Source organism: Cibotium barometz, chromosome 30 (assembly GCF_041138505.1).
Source record: "Cibotium barometz isolate CiBa-2024 chromosome 30, ASM4113850v1, whole genome shotgun sequence".
In the NCBI taxonomy this organism is placed as follows: domain Eukaryota; kingdom Viridiplantae; phylum Streptophyta; class Polypodiopsida; order Cyatheales; family Cibotiaceae; genus Cibotium; species Cibotium barometz.
The window spans coordinates 7561303-7578343 of NC_141075.1; the positions used below are offsets into that span (position 1 = coordinate 7561303).

General features: G+C 44.8%; 1 protein-coding gene across 7 annotated transcripts in view; it reads left to right on the top strand.

Annotated features, from left to right (window-relative positions):
• The window catches only part of LOC147621112 (uncharacterized), a 31500-nt gene extending 14666 nt beyond the window's left edge, over nucleotides 1-16834 (top strand). For 6 of the 7 annotated variants that reach the window (XM_086823837.1, XM_086823836.1, XM_086823841.1 and 3 more), the window contains 6 exons: nucleotides 15129-15262; nucleotides 15607-15666; nucleotides 15752-15902; nucleotides 16007-16069; nucleotides 16202-16245; nucleotides 16327-16834. In XM_086823837.1, the coding sequence (XP_086679963.1) occupies nucleotides 15129-15262; nucleotides 15607-15666; nucleotides 15752-15902; nucleotides 16007-16069; nucleotides 16202-16245; nucleotides 16327-16413 (539 nt within the window). In that variant the 3' untranslated portion in view covers nucleotides 16414-16834. The remainder of the gene's footprint in view (nucleotides 1-15128; nucleotides 15263-15606; nucleotides 15667-15751; nucleotides 15903-16006; nucleotides 16070-16201; nucleotides 16246-16326) is intronic. The other variant, XM_086823842.1, reaches the window with a different exon arrangement.
• The last annotated feature ends 207 nt before the right edge of the window (nucleotides 16835-17041 follow it).

Genomic DNA, 17041 nt, shown 5'->3' on the forward strand with positions numbered 1-17041 from the left:
TATGTCAGGGATTGATGCCACTCATGTGATACTGTGGACTTGGCTTTCCGTTGGGACTTGTGCCTTCGTGTACATGCCCGAAAAGCCTTGGTGGATTGGTGTTCTATTGGGTCTGGTACGTCGTGTACTTGCTTGGAGCACGTCTATTTTGGTATAGTCTCATGAACGGTGATTGTCCATACCAATGCTGCATTGCATAGCATCTTTATGTGCTTGCTTGCAATTGAAATTGCATGTTGTTTTCATGCTTGCTTGACCAATGTGTAGTTCTGGGTAAGGGGATGCCCCGCCTGTGAACCGTGCGTGTGAAACTGTCTGCTGACATGGTTATGTGGCATGTGACAGGTGGTAAGTATTGGTCATAAACCTAGCCTTAGGAGTTAGCACTAATTTATAAATCTCTTTATTGCTGTAATTTCTGGTCTTTTTACTGAAAATCTTAATTTCAGTCCTCCTTTCTCAAGTTGAACCATAGGGGAAGCTTGAACCATAGGGGAAGCTTTCCCAAGGTTCTCTTCATCCTCTTGAAGACTTTTGTCGGGCGAAGAAAGGCGACGAATCGAATATCTCAGCACTCCAAGGACTACACAGTGATTTGGCATACAGTATCATACCAAATACACAGAACCGTTGACATCATTCCAGAGGGAGACTCACAGCGCGGACTGACACTGTTTCATGTGCAGGACAATGCAAACCTGACCTTGGACTCATGTGCAGGACAATGCAGACCTGACCTCGGACGACTAGGATGGAACCTTGGCTAACTTGTCTCGAACTGGGCTCACATGGGACCGGTTTTCCATCCCAGGTCCTGCACCTTATGTACATATACGTCTACATGGTATCCAAATGCGGGATGCACATGACATCCCCTTCTGCTTAACTTGATGGAAGTTGCATAGCCTCCAAATAATCTGTCAGCAATGTCGGATAGTTGTTGAAAAACTCTTTGTCAGGCCATACCGTTTCGTGGGTCCCTCGGTCCTGAAACTTTGTGAGGAAGTGTCTTTGTCTTTGGCTTGAGCCATGCTTGAAATGGTGCAAAAGGATCTATTCTAGAACCATAACTTCAGCTTGATTAATAATATCCGGTATTGCCTCGTCTTTAACTCCTGAAGAGATAGGACTTGCATATGGCTTTAACCAACTGACGTGAAACACATCGTGCATCGTCCAACTCGGAGGTAGCTTCAACTTCAACTTCATTGAAACCTCGTTAATCTTTCTCTGGATGGGAAAAGGTCCGAAGCTTCTGAAAGACAACTTTGGGCGTTGTTTGCGCACCTGATTCAACCTTTGCTTCATAATCCGAAGATAAACCCAATCCCCTCCCGAAAACTTCATATCCCTTCGGTCTTTATTGGTCTGTCGAGTTTAGGCCTCTTGCGTTTTAGCCAACTTGTCTTTTACTGACTCTAAAATCTCTTGGTAAGACTCTGTCACCCTGTTTACTTCAGGCATTGAAGATGAGGTCTTGGTCAATAGCGACTGGAATGGTCTTCCAAATGCTGCCTCACATGGAGTCCTGCCAATAGCTGAAGAAAAAGAATCATTCAAAATAGCTTGAACTGAAGGCAAATATGATTCCCACTTACCTTGCTGATCGTGGACATAACACTTCAGCACATCAAAGGCCAATTGGTTGTAGATCTTTGTCTGGCCGTCTGTCAGTGGGTGAAATGCATTGGAAAAATTCACTTTAGTACCAAAGTTATTAAACAATGCTCTCCAAAAATGACTGGTAAACTTGGCATCTCAGTTTGACACTATAGTCCTAGGAATCCCGCCAATCGAGTACCTATGCTGTATGAACAACTCGGCAACATCTTCAGTGGTCACATTGGCCCTGCATGGAAGAAGTATAATAAATTTGCTAAATCTATCAAGTATAGTTAAGCACTGAGTAGTACGCTTACTTGGACTGGGAGGCAGATTCGTGACAAAGTCCATCGAAATATCTTGGAAAGGTCCCTTGCTGTAATAACCCTATCTTCTTTCCACGAGGAGCATTCACCTTTTGACAAATATCACAGCGTTGTACACATGAAAACACATCTCTCATCTTTGGCCAATAATATTGCCGTTCCAATTTCTCCAAAGTCGTATTCATGCCCCTATGACCACCAGTAATGGTGTCATGAGCATCATGGAGAAAAGCTTGTCAGAATATGCAGCGGAGATGAAGACAAAATCTGAAAACTCAAGAGCAAGTGCATTGCAGAAAAACATAGCAATAGAGAAGGAGAGAGAGAGAGAGGTGTGTAACTCTGCTATATATTCACAAGAAAATCCCGAAAACTGATTACAACATGTGTGGGGGCAAGGGGCCATTCATTTTATGTGGCCCCTATGCTCCAGTCGGCAGCTAGCATTAAAAGACACCCGACTTGCTGAAAATCCCAGTTTGCCAGCTCCTATTAGTTGGCCAGCACACGTGTGAAGTCGGCCAGCCACAAAGGGAGACAGGAAGCAGCAAGAGCAGTTCGCCATCACCTGGATCAATCCCAGAACTACAGGATAGCCTCCCACACCGGGTAGAAATAGGAAAAAAAATATGGAGAGTGGGGAAAATGAGAAAACACCTAAATCGGGCGGGCACACCCACAACAAAAGCCTTGGTGTAAATATACAGACAGGAGATGACTGCTAACACCCCCTCTTAGCTCCTGGATGTGGAACCAACTCCAGGGAGCTGATGGAGTGCCGCCGGAGCAAAGCCTGAGATAGAGACTTCGTGAAGAGGTTCACCGCACTGTCCTCCGTCGAATAGAACTCTAGCAAGATGTCATCAGCAACAATCTTTACTGCCTTTGGATGCTGCCTTTGGATGATTGTGGGTTCCAGTAGTGGAAACCCAATCCTGCCAAGTAACCTTTGCAACCTCACCTCCTTGCAAGCAGCACCACAATCAGCCCAGTACTCTGCCTCTGTCGACGACAAGGCAATAGATGGCTGTCTCTTACTGCTCCTTGAAACTGCTCTTGAGTCAAGGGAAAATTTAGCAGCCCGATGTCAAGGTCCTCGTGTCTGGCTCTCCTCCCCAATCTTAGTCACTCCGACCGTGGAGTCTGACTCCATCCATCAATTCCCCTCCTGTGTAAAAGAGTCCAAGATCCTTCGCATGCTGCAGAAACCACAAGATACGCAATCCTGCCTCCCAAAGAGTCCTCTGCAAACATGAGCTCAACAGCCTCATCAGGAAGCGCCTGTCCAATTTGGTATTCAGCAACCAGATCAATGAACCATTTTGCTTCCGAGTGAATGAGGCATCATATTGCTCACAAGGATCAACACCTATTACGGTGGGATGCCAAGTCTTGGAAACCTGCTGAAGACCACTTAAGGTCTTCGAAAACCTGTAAACCACTCCCTCTGAACCCAGAACCACAAAGCCTAGAGAATGTGCAACATCCACCTCCTTTTGTAAGTAATCAACTGTCACCTGCATGGCTTTCCAAAAGGTCTCCGTGGAAAGATCTTCCTCAACTACAGGATTTTCTTTGTCTCGAATGCTACGAGACATCAGAGCATAGGTTACCTAGAAAGTTTCCTTTGACTGACGAACACAAGAACTACCAACATTTGTACTCGAAAGTTCCTGCCAACTACTGCCATGATCTGGCAAGCTATCCACCATCTGGTCCGGGAAAGCCTGCACCAGACTGCCACTCATCACAAAACTGAGGGCCTGGGAGAGAGAGTGCTGAAAGTTTGTAAACTCCATTCTCCACTCCGCCTTCCCAAACTACTTGGCTTGTTGCCTTGTCTCGGAGAGCAACAAAATGCTCATCAAACTCCACCCGTATGCCAGTCTTGCAAACCTGATGCACTGTTAACAGATGAAAACCAAGCGATGGAACGTACAACACTTGGGAGGAGTGCTTTCCCCCTCGGCCATTGGGAACTATCTCCAACCTGCCCTCACCATGAATTGGGATAGTGGATGTATCCCCAATAAGGATGTGACCAGAATACCTGCAGAGATTCTGTAAAGCCGAACGGGAAGGAGTCATGTGCTTGGAAGCACCACTGTCTAAAAATCCACTCCCGAGTATCTGTAGTGGAGAGTCCCCCAACCTCCTCCTTGCCCGAAGAAAATGAAACATTGGTGTCCATCACCTCCAGGTGCACAAAGGCTAGAGTCTTCACGGTTGCTACTGAGGAATCTGCACCCTTCTCGGTGCTCCGCTTGGGACATTGCCTCCAATAGTGGCCTTTCTCGCCACAATCATTACAGGTCCTCTCTGCCTTGAGCGTGCAGCTTGTTGATGTGCTTCCGCATCGTCGACGACTTTGCAGGATTCATCACCCGCATCTGTACTTCCAAGGAGATCCTCTTCATGGGTGATACCCTGTTATAGAGAGAAGCCAAATGTTGCCGTATACCTCTGGCCACCGTCATATGCTTGATTACTTGCGGTGTGCAGTAGAGGAAAATGAAAGAACGGACCCTGGCATTGACACGATCCCATAACTGTGCCTGTGCCTCGCATTCCTTCCGAATCGAGGGCAACTCCCCTTCCTCTAACTCCGGTCATGGAACCCCAACAACAATGAAATCAGCAAGGTCGTAAGACTCCAAATCAGATTCCATCAGCAAGGTCGTAAGACTCCAAAACAGATTCCATCATTACCTTCCATATGCCATAGTTGTTCCCGTCCAACTGACGGAGCTAGTAGCAAAGACAGCCGACAGCATCAAGACACCCGACTTGCTGAAAATCCCAGTCGGCCAGCTCCTGTCAGTCGGCCAGCACACGTGTGAAGTCGGCCAGCCACAGAGAGAGACGGGAAGCAGCAAGTGCAGTCGGCCATCACCTGGATCAATCCCAAAACCACAGGATAGTCTCCCACACTTGGTAAAAATAGAGGAAAAATATGGAGAGTGGGAAAAAATGATAAAACACCTAAATCGGGCGGGCACACCCACAACAGAAGCCCTGGTGTAAATATACAGACAAGAGATGACTGCTAACAGAGTTGCCCTGAAAGACTTCATGACACACAGTCGGCCTTTGTAGAAAAGCCAACCATCACGTATCAGAAAGTGGCATGGTCTTGTGGCATGCAATGCTTGTTCCCACTGAGTACCAAATTCCTTGGAATCCACGTACGTGTGCTTCATGTCGTCTAGTCCCTTACCAACAAGGTCGAGTCTAGTGGTCTGAATCAAAGTCACTTGTCCCTTCCTGCTCAAAGCATTAGCCACTAGATTGGCCTTTCCTGGAAGGTACCCAATCATACCACCAAATTGCTTGAATGTCTGGCTCAAGCGGTGTTGTCGGTCACTCCATTGTGCACTTTGCATTGTCTGAATCCAGCGTAATTCCTGATGGTTAGTGCGAATCTCAAAGTCACGGCCATAAAGAAAATGTTTCCAATGTTTCAAGGCCTGCATAACTGCAAGGAGTTCACGATTGTAGACTGAGTAATTCTTCTCTGCGGGAAGTAACTTACGAGACATGTAAGCTACTGTATGACCATTCTGTTGTAATACACCATCAATTGCGATGTTACTTGCATTGGTGATCACTTGAAATGGCTCGTCCCACGAGGCAAGTGCTAAACAAGGCGCTTCGGATAAAGCCACCTTGAGGTTCTTGAATGCCTCCAACACTCGTGGAGTCATTCGAATCTGTTGCCTTCTTGTCTTGACACCCTTTAGCAGATCAGTGAGATCCGCCAAGAGGTCATAAAACTTGTCTATGCGAGTGGAGTATGCTTGGCATATACCCACAAAGGATCTGGTGTCATAAGTTGTCTGAGGTACTTCCCAATTGATAATCTCGGCCACCTTAGCCAGATCAAGTCGAATGCCTTCTGCACTAATTATGTATCCAAGGTAATGCACCTGGAACAAATAAAATTCCGACTTCTTCTCATTGACGTAGAGCTCGTTGCTTTCCAGCAACTTAAGGACTTTCTCCACATCAATGTCATGTCGCTCAACCGTAGTTGAAAATACCAGTACGTCGTCTAGAAATATGAACACACTTTCCAATTAATTCCCAAAAAACACGCATCATCATACGGTTGAATGTAGCTAGGGCATTCGTCAAGCCAAACAGCATGACCACAAATTCAAAGTGGGCCCGTTCCAATCGTCAAGCCAAACAGCATGACCACAAATTCAAAGTGGGCCCGTTCCATTCGTCAAGCCAAACAGCATGACCACAAAATCAAAGTGGGCCCGTTCCATACGAAAGGCTGTCTTGGGGATGTTCCCCTCCACAATCCTCACTTGGTGGTACCCACTCTTTAAATCGAGTTTCGATAACACCTTAGCCGCATTCAGCCTCTCGAGAATATAATCTATTCGAGGCATCAGGAATCTACTCTTGATAGCCAGCTTATTGAGTGCACGATAATCGACATACAAATGAGAAGACCTATCTTTTTTCTTGACAAACAAGATCACTCTAGCTTGCTCCACAAAGCACCTGCTTGCCACCTACACTGGACAACTCAGCACCTCTCTCCTCCTCCTCTCTCTAGAGATTGGCGCCTCCTTCATGAGGGCTGTTGGGCTGCATTTTCTGCACACTCTCCTTCCCGACTCCATTTCCAAGCTTGCTAAGGTGATTTTCAAGCTTCCAAGAGTGTTTCCGAATGCTAATCACTCTCCAACACACTCCCAATGACTGAAATTCAGTAAAAAAGCTCTCTTTATTGCTGTAATTTTTGGTCTTTTTGCTGAAAACCCTAATTTCAGCCCTTCTTTCTCAAGTTGAACCATAGGGGAAGCTTTCCCAAGGTTTCTCTATATCCTTTTGAAGACTTTTGTCACGAAGAAAGGCAAATCGAATATCTCGACATTCCAAGGACTTCCATTGCGCGAAGACTTCCGCTGTCATCGACTCTACTTGCTATTGGCAAGCTTTTACGCTTAAATATGGAAGCAAGTAGCAGGAGGGAGGAACCTGATTACAAGATCACATACCCTGTGTAGTGTTCTCTTGTCCTACGTGCTCTCTTGCAGATTGTTGCTACCATGTGTTGGTGGAACAATAGAGAGCAGATGGTAGGGAACATGGGCACTTGAGAGGGTAGTGTGGATTGCAAGTCTACAACGACAACCACTTGTTTGCAATACTGTACTCATATGCATTGGTATGGAAATCTGGTAAGAAATGCCCATGACACTACTATGTACTTGATTCTCCCAAGATCAATATACTTTATTTGAGGGGGGGGTCGGCCGTTCCGGCTCATTGTGTCTCTTGTCAATTCAGCAATTTACTTCTTGTATTTGAGAAAGTGTCCATCAAATCTTAGTGTATTTAAGTGTATTGATTAGCATTGTGTTCAACCAAGTTACATTGGTATCAGAGCATACGGTTCTCTTTCACTTCTATCGTGAGAGACCCCGTGAACACTAGCTATCTCTACACTTAGAACATTATAGACAGCCATACAATGAATGTTGGAGATGCTAACACAAGAGGCAGGGACAATGAAATGCCTTCTTTCAATGCTTTACAGGATAAGCAAACTCATATGGTGCACGATAGGGAACATGAATATGTGGGACAGCCGTCCTGTGGCAAAGAGAAGATGCAGGAAGAAGAGTCCATAGTCTTGAGGGCTGAACTTACTCGTGTGCAGGCTCTTCTCCATGCACAACAAGAAGAATTGAACCTCAACCTCGACCAAGGATGCCTATGCAGAAAAGGCCCACATGTCTTGGAATCCCCACACGTGTCCGAACAAAAAATTATGTCTAAGAGGATGAATCTTTATGCTATGGGAGGAATCAGTGACTTCACGCCATGCAGGAATACCTCATGTAGCCCGTGAAGGATACAATGTTTATGGTAGTGGGCAAAATGTATGTCAAATGCCATTGCCGGCTGAAAATGTGCATGCACAACACATGCATCATGTGGGCTGCAATTTTCTGTTGGTGCAGGTATTCCGCGTATCTCTCATGCCACTCATGCCTTCGAGTGTGCACGTGAGGGAGAAGCTATGGCTGAAAATGTATCAATGCATGTTGAGGGACCAGCCATGCCTCATGCTTACAGGCAGTGTTGCCAGGCGTTTCTGAAACGGCAGGTATGAAACGGGTTTCATACGTTTTGAAATGGGTTTCATAAAAGGTAAGAAACGGGTACAAAATGGTTTTATACAAAATAGAAAAAGCATGTATATTTTTAACTTGAAATATACAAAAGAAAAAATTGTTGACATAACTTATAAGAGACCACATTGAATTCATTTCAATAAAAACAAAATACATGTATATCATGGGAAATATGATGCTTCAAAGGCACTTGCTTTTATTGCCCAGTTTGATATTGCTTTCAGTGATGAGGATTTCACTCAGAAATCCATGATCCGGCATGTAAGCATGTTTATGAAAGGCAATGTTGCCCATTGGTGGCTCACGGAGAAGCTCTCACCGAATCCTATTAGATCATGGGAAGAGTTCAAGGAGAGATTCTATGCTCAATTCTTGCCTCCCAATGCATTGAATGAGATAACAATGAAGTGGGATTAGGTGAAGCAAAATGAGGGGGAATCGATAAATGCATATGTACAAAAGTTTTGGAAAGTGCTTTTGGAGGTGTCTCCATTTATGCATGTCACCGAGGTAGAAAGGAAGAGAAGGTTTCAATCAGGATTGCAACCCATGTACAAAGCGGGACTACAAATGTATCCTGGTCATACCTTACACCAACTAATCGCAGCCGCCACCGCCACCGAGCAATTGGAACTCAAATTGAGTTGATCCAATAAGGCTAAACCCTCATTTCAAGGCAAAGAGAGGGCTGTCCAAAACCTGCAAAATGATGGACAGCCGCCTAAAAAGGACCAAAACCAAGATAAAATGGTTCAAAGGCTGAAAATAACACTACCAAGAAGCGTCCCTTCAAATTGAGAGACTATGGTCTCACTCCGGAGCAGAAAAAGCAATATATGAGTGAGGGGAAATTCTTTACTTGTGGTAGCACCGAGCATATTGCAAAGGCATGCCCAAACAAGAAGAAGCGTGATAATGCAAATGCATCAAAGCCTAATGTGCATATGGTTCCGGATGTGCAGGGCAACACTTCACATGATAGCAAAGACAGGATTGTATGTAAAGCTTGGGGACAACTCAAGGATCAGTCTGCTTTGTTCATGTTTGATGATTGTGCATCTGAAAATTTCATATCCACACAGATGGCAGCTGCCTTGGGTATTGAAGTGGAGGACATGGGTCCTCAAATTGAAGCAGGGGCTGTCTTTGTTGGTAGAGAAGTGCAGGTCATGCCTATGTTTGGCAAGTTGCGCATACACATTCAAGGCTATGTGGATCATGAGGATTCTCTTATGGCGCCTTTGAATGGCTGTGATGTATTGCTTGGAAAGCCTTGGCATACACATATTTGATATGTGCAAGGCTTACAAGACCAACAAGATCACCTTCATGCATGAATGCCGAGAGCATGTAATTGACACTGGTGGTGAAGAGGGTGATAGCATTCCCCTTGTATCTCATGTACAAATTAAGGAAGCAATGAAAAAGAGTGTTTTTGCGTACTTGATTTTTGTACGAGATCATGTTGAGGAAAATAATGTACATGTAAACACTCTTAGTAATGATAGGCTGAAATTTTTGCAAGAGCACAATGATTGTTTTGCTGATGAGTTACCAAAAGAGTTGCCATCGGTACGACTGGAAGATCATCGCATTGATCTTGTGCCTGGTAGCTCACTGCCTAATAGGCCAGCCTATCGTGTAAGTGCATCACAAAAAGAGGAGATCATGAAGCAAGTAATGAGCTTCTTGAGAAGGGTTTGGTTTAGCCAAGCTCTTCCCCATATTGTTCACTCGTCCTCTTGGTTCAAAAGAAGGATGGATCCTTTCGTATGTGTGTGAATTACAGAGCTTTGAATAAGCTTACCATCAAGAATCGATTTTCGATTCCAGGCATAGACGACATCCTTGACAAGTTCGATGGATCGGCATGCTTTAGCCGAATTGATCTCAAGAGTGGATGCAATTGGATGTTTAAGAGAACGATTCGGTATTGCTAAAATTTGAGAAAGCAAGACATTTTTAAGAGGCTTGGCAAAGAGGGTGCATATCCTAAGCTTGCAACCAGGTACTATGGACCTTTTTGAGTGATCAAGAAGATCAATGAAGTGGCTTTCAGATTGGCATTACCTAGTCATTGGCACATACACAATGCTTTTCATGTGAGTCTCCTTCGCAAGTATGTAGGGCCGGAGCCCAGTAAAACGGTCATTGAGGATCCACCTGAAGTGGATGAGCTTGAGGAGATCTTGCAGCCAGAACAGATTATGTATCACAAGGAACGCAAGCTTGCCGCAGGCAAAGTTGTGAGGCGTTACCTTGTGAAGTTTAAGAACTATCTTCCCATTGATGCTAAATGGCTAGATGAAGAGTTCTTCAGAGATTGCCTGCATGTGCTTCAGACATATTTGGATGCTTTTCAGCTGCGGATAACTATTTAGAAGCCGAGGGGGATGTCACCATTTGGCCACCCAATTGGTCCACCCGTGCTTTCTTATCATGTATGTACATTGGAATGGTGTCCATGGCAGTTGTTTATGTCAGGGATTGATGCCACTCATGTGATACTGTGGACTTGGCTTTCCGTTGGGACTTGTGCCTCCGTGTACATGCCCGAAAATCCTTGGTGGATTGGTGTTCTATTGGGTCTGGTACGTCGTGTACTTGCTTGGAGCACGTCTATTTTGGTATAGTCTCATGAACGGTGATTGTCCATACCAATGCTGCATTGCATAGCATCTTTATGTGCTTGCTTGCAATTGAAATTGCATGTTGTTTTCATGCTTGCTTGACCAATGTGTAGTTCTGGGTAAGGGGATGCCCCGCCTGTGAACCGTGCGTGTGAAACTGTCTGCTGACATGGTTATGTGGCATGTGACAGGTGGTAAGTATTGGTCATAAACCTAGCCTTAGGAATTAGCACTAATTTATAAATCTCTTTATTGCTGTAATTTCTGGTCTTTTTACTGAAAATCTTAATTTCAGTCCTCCTTTCTCAAGTTGAACCATAGGGGAAGCTTGAACCATAGGGGAAGGTTTCCCAAGGTTCTCTTCATGCTCTTGAAGACTTTTGTCGGGCGAAGAAAGGCGACGAATCGAATATCTCAGCACTCCAAGGACTTCCATCGCGCGAAGACTTCCCCTGTCATCGACCCTACTTGCTATTGGTAAGCTTTTATGCTTAAATATGGAAGCAAGTAGCAGGAGGGAGGAACCGGATTACAAGATCACATACCCTGTGTAGTGTTCTCTTGTCCTACGTGCTCTCTTGCTGATTGTTGCTACCATGTGTTTGTGGAACAATAGAGAGCAGATGGTAGGGAACATGGGCACTTGAGAGGGTAGTATGGATTGCAAGTCTACAACGACAACCACTTGTTTGCAATACTGTATTCATATGCATTGGTATGGAAATTTGGTCAAAAATGCTCATGACACTATGTACTTGATTCTCCCAAGATCAATATACTTTATTTGAGGGAGGGGTCGGCCGTTCCGGCTCACTGTGTGTCTCTTGTCAATTCAGCAATTTACTGCTTGTATTTAAGCAAGTGTCCATCAAATCTTAGTGTATTTAAGTGTATTGATTAGCATTGTGTTCAAGCAAGTTACACTTGGCGTTTGAGCCCATCTTGTCCTGCTGGGTGTTGCCTTTGCTCTCACGGTACCCCGGTCAGTGCTGCATGGTTGGTTTCTCTTTGTGCCCATGGCCGTTGTCCGCCTGATCTTGTGCACGTGTGCTCTTGTTGTTGGCCAGCTTGGTTGGCTTGTCAGGCCACTTGGGTTGGCTCAGATGACCGTTGACATCTTCGAGGCTCTCACCCAGTCGGCTCCTCTCTGTTGGGTTTCCCCAGGCATGCATGACTCCTGTCCACACCCAAATAACCAAGAGGGGACAATAAAGATAACACGTAGTCTATCTCTTTCCCCCCCTTTATGGAAAAGCACATACTGTTCGGGCAGCGAAATCTCATAAAACTTCATTCATCTTGACAGAGAAAACTTATGCAACACAAAATTAAAAATAGGAAAGATCACACTTGGTTAACCACACAAAGTTGATGTTGGTGATATCAATCCTTTGTGCTAGAATGCTTGTGGCCCCCTTTTTTTCCCTGATTGGCCTTAGGCCCAAAATCCCCCGTAGATACAATTTTTCACTGATTGTAGGCGCTTGACTGTAGGCGATGCTGCCGAGAAAGCACCATGTGGATTTTTGAACCTTGGTCCTAGACAAACACCTCTACCACTTGAGCTATCACCTCATTGGCGTTCTTCACGTCAATCAGCTCTAGTACCAAATGAGATGTCCCTAAGTCTTAAACCATGCTCTGACCAAAGAACCCGAATAGTCAACACCATAACTCACCTGGGTCTATGATATGCTGTGGGTCTTAGGGGCCTCAAACAAGGCCATGGGTGTCTAAATACAGCTTATTGTTTGGAGATCATGAGGTGGCCCAAGTGTCTCTTTATATTTTTAAAAATGTATGTGATGAGTGGTTGGCCCTGCATTTTTTAGCCTCATACTCCCTGATTTGTAGAAGAGGACCAAACCTTTCTTTACACGAATAGTTGAGGTGACCTCAGATCTTGTAGTATGCAAGGCATGGAAGAATGGCTCGCTTCTTGGTCTCAATATCGTACACGTTATGTATCCTGCAATCTTGTACATGTTAGGTATCCTGCAAACTCGTAGGTATCGATCTTGCATGGGCATCACCACTTGCATGACCTTATTTTAAGCCGATGTGATTACACCCATTGAAATTCTGAGTGGATGTGATATGAATCCTGGGTAACCTGGCATCTGGATAAACCCATCTCCTGGTACTACGAGAAAGTGGTCTCGATACAAGCTTATTCTCGAAGAGAGTCTGGATTTATTCTGCCCAATGGGGTCTCTAGTGAGTTTATTTAGTTAGTGTCTTGGTAGTGCATATGACTGACCTGTGTACCAGGAAGGTGGCATTTGTATCTATGGAGAGGCTATGCATAATCATCCATGTTCTTGTTTAGACATTGCACAGAGAAAGAAAGAAAGAAAGAAAGCTGTATTAATGTCTACTAGAGGCCGAACTCGACCTATGAGACAAATCAATGTACAACTATCAATGTCCTCTGGGTGTCCAGAGAAAAAAGGACAAAATGATCATGAAATAAACTATGAAAGTACTGAGCTAGTTGGGGGGGGGTTGATGGATGGAGCACTACTGCTAGAGGCTCAGTATGCAACCTATATGCGTAGGGTATACAAGAATGCAATGCAGATCTGCCTATCTCCAACCAGTACCATAATGGGGGTGTAATATGTGATACATAGACGATGGCGAGGCAAAAATCCCTCGGAGCATGATCTCTGGGTGTGAGTGTAAGTGAGATAGCCACTCTTGGATATGGTGCTGATGTCGAGCCCGTATCTTTGTGATCTCCCTCTGATGTAGTCTGGGAGTCTGGTAGCCCGGTGCTCTCGATCTCCGTCTGGCTCGGAGGTCTGCCAGCGCGTTGAAGTGTAACCCCCTCCTGTGTTAGAGTAGGCACTGGGATAGATCTCTGGAAGAAATCAGTGAGTTGGATCTGTCGCCCACCTCTCCTTGTGGTATGAGTCCATATCAGTGCCTCTCTGTGGCATTGTGTCTCTAGCAAGAACTAGCCAAATCTGCGCTGGTCTGCGGATTCCATGATCTGGTGGGGTGAGGGATGTCCACTGAAGATGGTGGTGTATCTCTCTCTAATGTCACTATATGCTTTGCATCTGCATACATGATGCTCCTCACTCTCAACCTCCTCTTGGAATAGTTTGTATATCCTCTCTGCTCTGGGGATCCGTGCTGCCCTACCTGCCTCAATCTCAAGCTGGTGTGATGACACTCTGAGCTGGCCAATCACCACTCGGGCACTGTGAGGCATGTACACATCCATATATCCGGGTCACTGAATGAATCCATTTGTTGAGATACGCATAAACTGATCTCTGTAGTATAGCATCTTCGGCGGTAGAGGCTGACTGGGTGTAATCCAAGTCTCCTGAGTGTATCGCTGCCATAAATCCTGCCGAAGGACTCTGTTCCTCTCACTGTGAGAGAGCTGGATGTGTGGTGCATGTATATCATACTGGAAAGGTGGCAGGTGATCTATGTGGAGACCATGTTGAGTGAGCCACTGTATCATCTGTGAACACCATGATCTCCTATCTCCACTCTCTGTGAGCTGCCTGGACTCCTCAAAAGCTCTATGTGAGAATTGATCTGATGGCATATCTCTGATCCTCTGTATGAAGCAGATCGTCTGGAAGAGGGCCTCTGGCATAGGAGGTGTGGCAAACTCCTCTCGGACAATGTCATGTGGGACGGAGGGTTTGGTGTGGATCATCCGTGAGAGGATGAGAATCTGAGGCCTCTCTATCTGAGACCATGTGGAAGTGGCGAGCCCAGGTGCCCATACTGCTGCTGCATACATCAAAGTAGGGGTGACTAGTGTGTCAAACAACCACCCCTTCGTGCGGGGCTCCTGGAAGTGTGCCTGGTGACATTGTCTCTCTAGCATGGCCAGAGCTGCATACCCTCGTGTGAGTCTATCCTTGGCTGCCTGTGCCATAGTAAATCTTCCTGGTGGAGTCGCAAATGTAATCCCCAAGTACACATGAGTCTACCACCTCTACCTGTCCTCCTGCTAGTGTGAAGATGGCCTGTGGTCGAACCGGCCTTGAGGTGTGGAAAATCATGACCTTGGTTTTCCCAAGGTTTCATTGTAAGTCCCGTGTGTGTGCAGAAGTCATCGAGTGCATGGAGATGATGCTGTAGTCCCATCCGCGACTCAGAGACCAAAATAATATCCATCTGCATATAGCATAATGTGGACTGTGGTACCTGAAATGTCTACCCCGTCCCCACCACCGTGAACCATTAATGAAGTCAGCCACCGTGAACAATGTGTGTGTGTGAGAGAGAGAGAGAGAGAGAGAGTTACATATCTTTAAGAGAAGACCATAAGGATCTATATGACAATGTTAGTCCATTAAAATATCTATCATGCACAGTAGCATTGCTCATTTTTTATATTAGACAGATGAATTCATCTAAAACTAGCCTTTTGCCACCAGGTCGTGTGCTCGACAAGCAGAATATATGCACTCATGCTTTAATTATGCGGTTTCCAACAATTGAAGTTCTTCTTGATTACTACCAATCTGAAGCGCTTTCCAATATTGCTGCTAAAATGGTACCTCATCTTCATGTAAGTGTATTCTGGTAGCAGAGTGTTCTTTTGGTCAGATTTTTTCGGGGACTGAATGCAGATAAAGTGCTTGCTTTGGGTCAAGTTGATGAGGCTTAAATACTTTATGCTTTCTTACCTAGGTTGTAACAGTTCACGAGCGTATTGCTTGATGAAACTTCAAAATTTCACTATTTCTAGCCGCAATTTGCATGTACCATGTTTGATCAGCTTTGCTGACTTGTAGTGGATTTCATGACAGATCAACTCCGCATTTTATTGCCAAACGTTTATCTTGCTAACTCAGAAGATGATTGTTTTTCTTTAAGATATAAGTCGTGTTGACATTTTTTAACCATGATCAGGGCAAGTATACTGTTGATTATCTAGCAACAGTAACAGACACTCTTGAAACCAAAGGAAAGGTAACTGGTTATCTGCCTGCCTATAATTGTAGGCTCATCTACTGCTAACCGGGTCATTTGAAGAGGTACAACTGTTTGTTGTCAGGGACTACCACAGTTGCAGAGTAGCTTGAAGTGGATCAGCCTTACTTTTCTAAGGATCAAGGAAGATGTTTGTCAAGGAGTGGTGGAGAGTGTGATTCAATCTTTGTCGGCAGTAGCGGAACAGCGGGATTACGTGAAAGAGTTCACAGTGGGTAAGTGTGTGACGGAACTATGCCATTGCTGCCAAATTGATTATATCAAAAAACACAGCTGTAATGAAGTTTGAACTCTGGGAAACACAATGCGTTGGATGCAGGTTCAAATCTTTATGCTCAAGATAACACCTTCTCACATGCGTTTGCTGTATATTTCACATCAGGTTGGTAGAATTCCGAGCATCGTAGCGCTACCCTAGTTTAGGAATCAAATACACATCCCATCCCATTGAGATGAATCCCAATGAGGTTCAGTCTTGGAAGGATGGATGATTTATAGTTGTTGCTTTGTGCAGCTGACGCTCTGGAGAAGCTGCTGAAGGATCCTTGTTATTCTGCTGTGAGTCATGTTGCCAGCTACTTTGTTATTTCTCTCATGACCACTTCTTTGAGCTTAGAATGGCTACTCTCTGTGGTGCAGGTCTTAGAAGATGAAGTTCTTCCTGTCAGCTCTAGAGTCCTATCCGTAAAGTTCTTGGCATACAAGCCAGTCCTGAGTGCACTGTGACAAGCGGCCATACTATACAAGAGCCACGTGGCTAGGTTATTTTACACGTTATCTTATTCCGAGTTTTGACTCCGCCATATTATTTGTGTGTTTTGCAAAAATCATGCTCTGCTATCGTACACGCTTGTACGGTTGTGAAGGGAACTACTTTTAAATTATGAAAAGCACTCATCTGATGGTGTAGGGAAAGGTTATCGGGAGGCCTTTTCTTAGAGGAAAATGGGGAGTCGGCTAATGCCAGTGACCCATTTTCTTAGGGAAAGGCAGAATCATGGCCTTTTCCAACCATCATGGTTTTGGGGAGTGGAACAATTTTTTTTAAGTTCTTCTTGTTGATGTGGAACCATGGCCTTTTCCAACCATCATGGTTTTTGGGGAGTGGAACAATTTTTTTTTAAGTTCTTCTTGTTGATGTGGCAAATTTGTATTAGCTCTTCATTTTTTAACATTCTATGTCTTGATGTATGAAGGTTTTATGTGCTGACGTGTGAGGGTTTTAACATTCTCACTGTTTATGTGTCAACTCATTTGCTTTCATTTTAGTAAAATTCCCATTGTTGATGTGTATTGCAATATCTTATTCTATGGTGTATTCTTTAAAAACAAAGCTTGTTGATTTGATGACTGG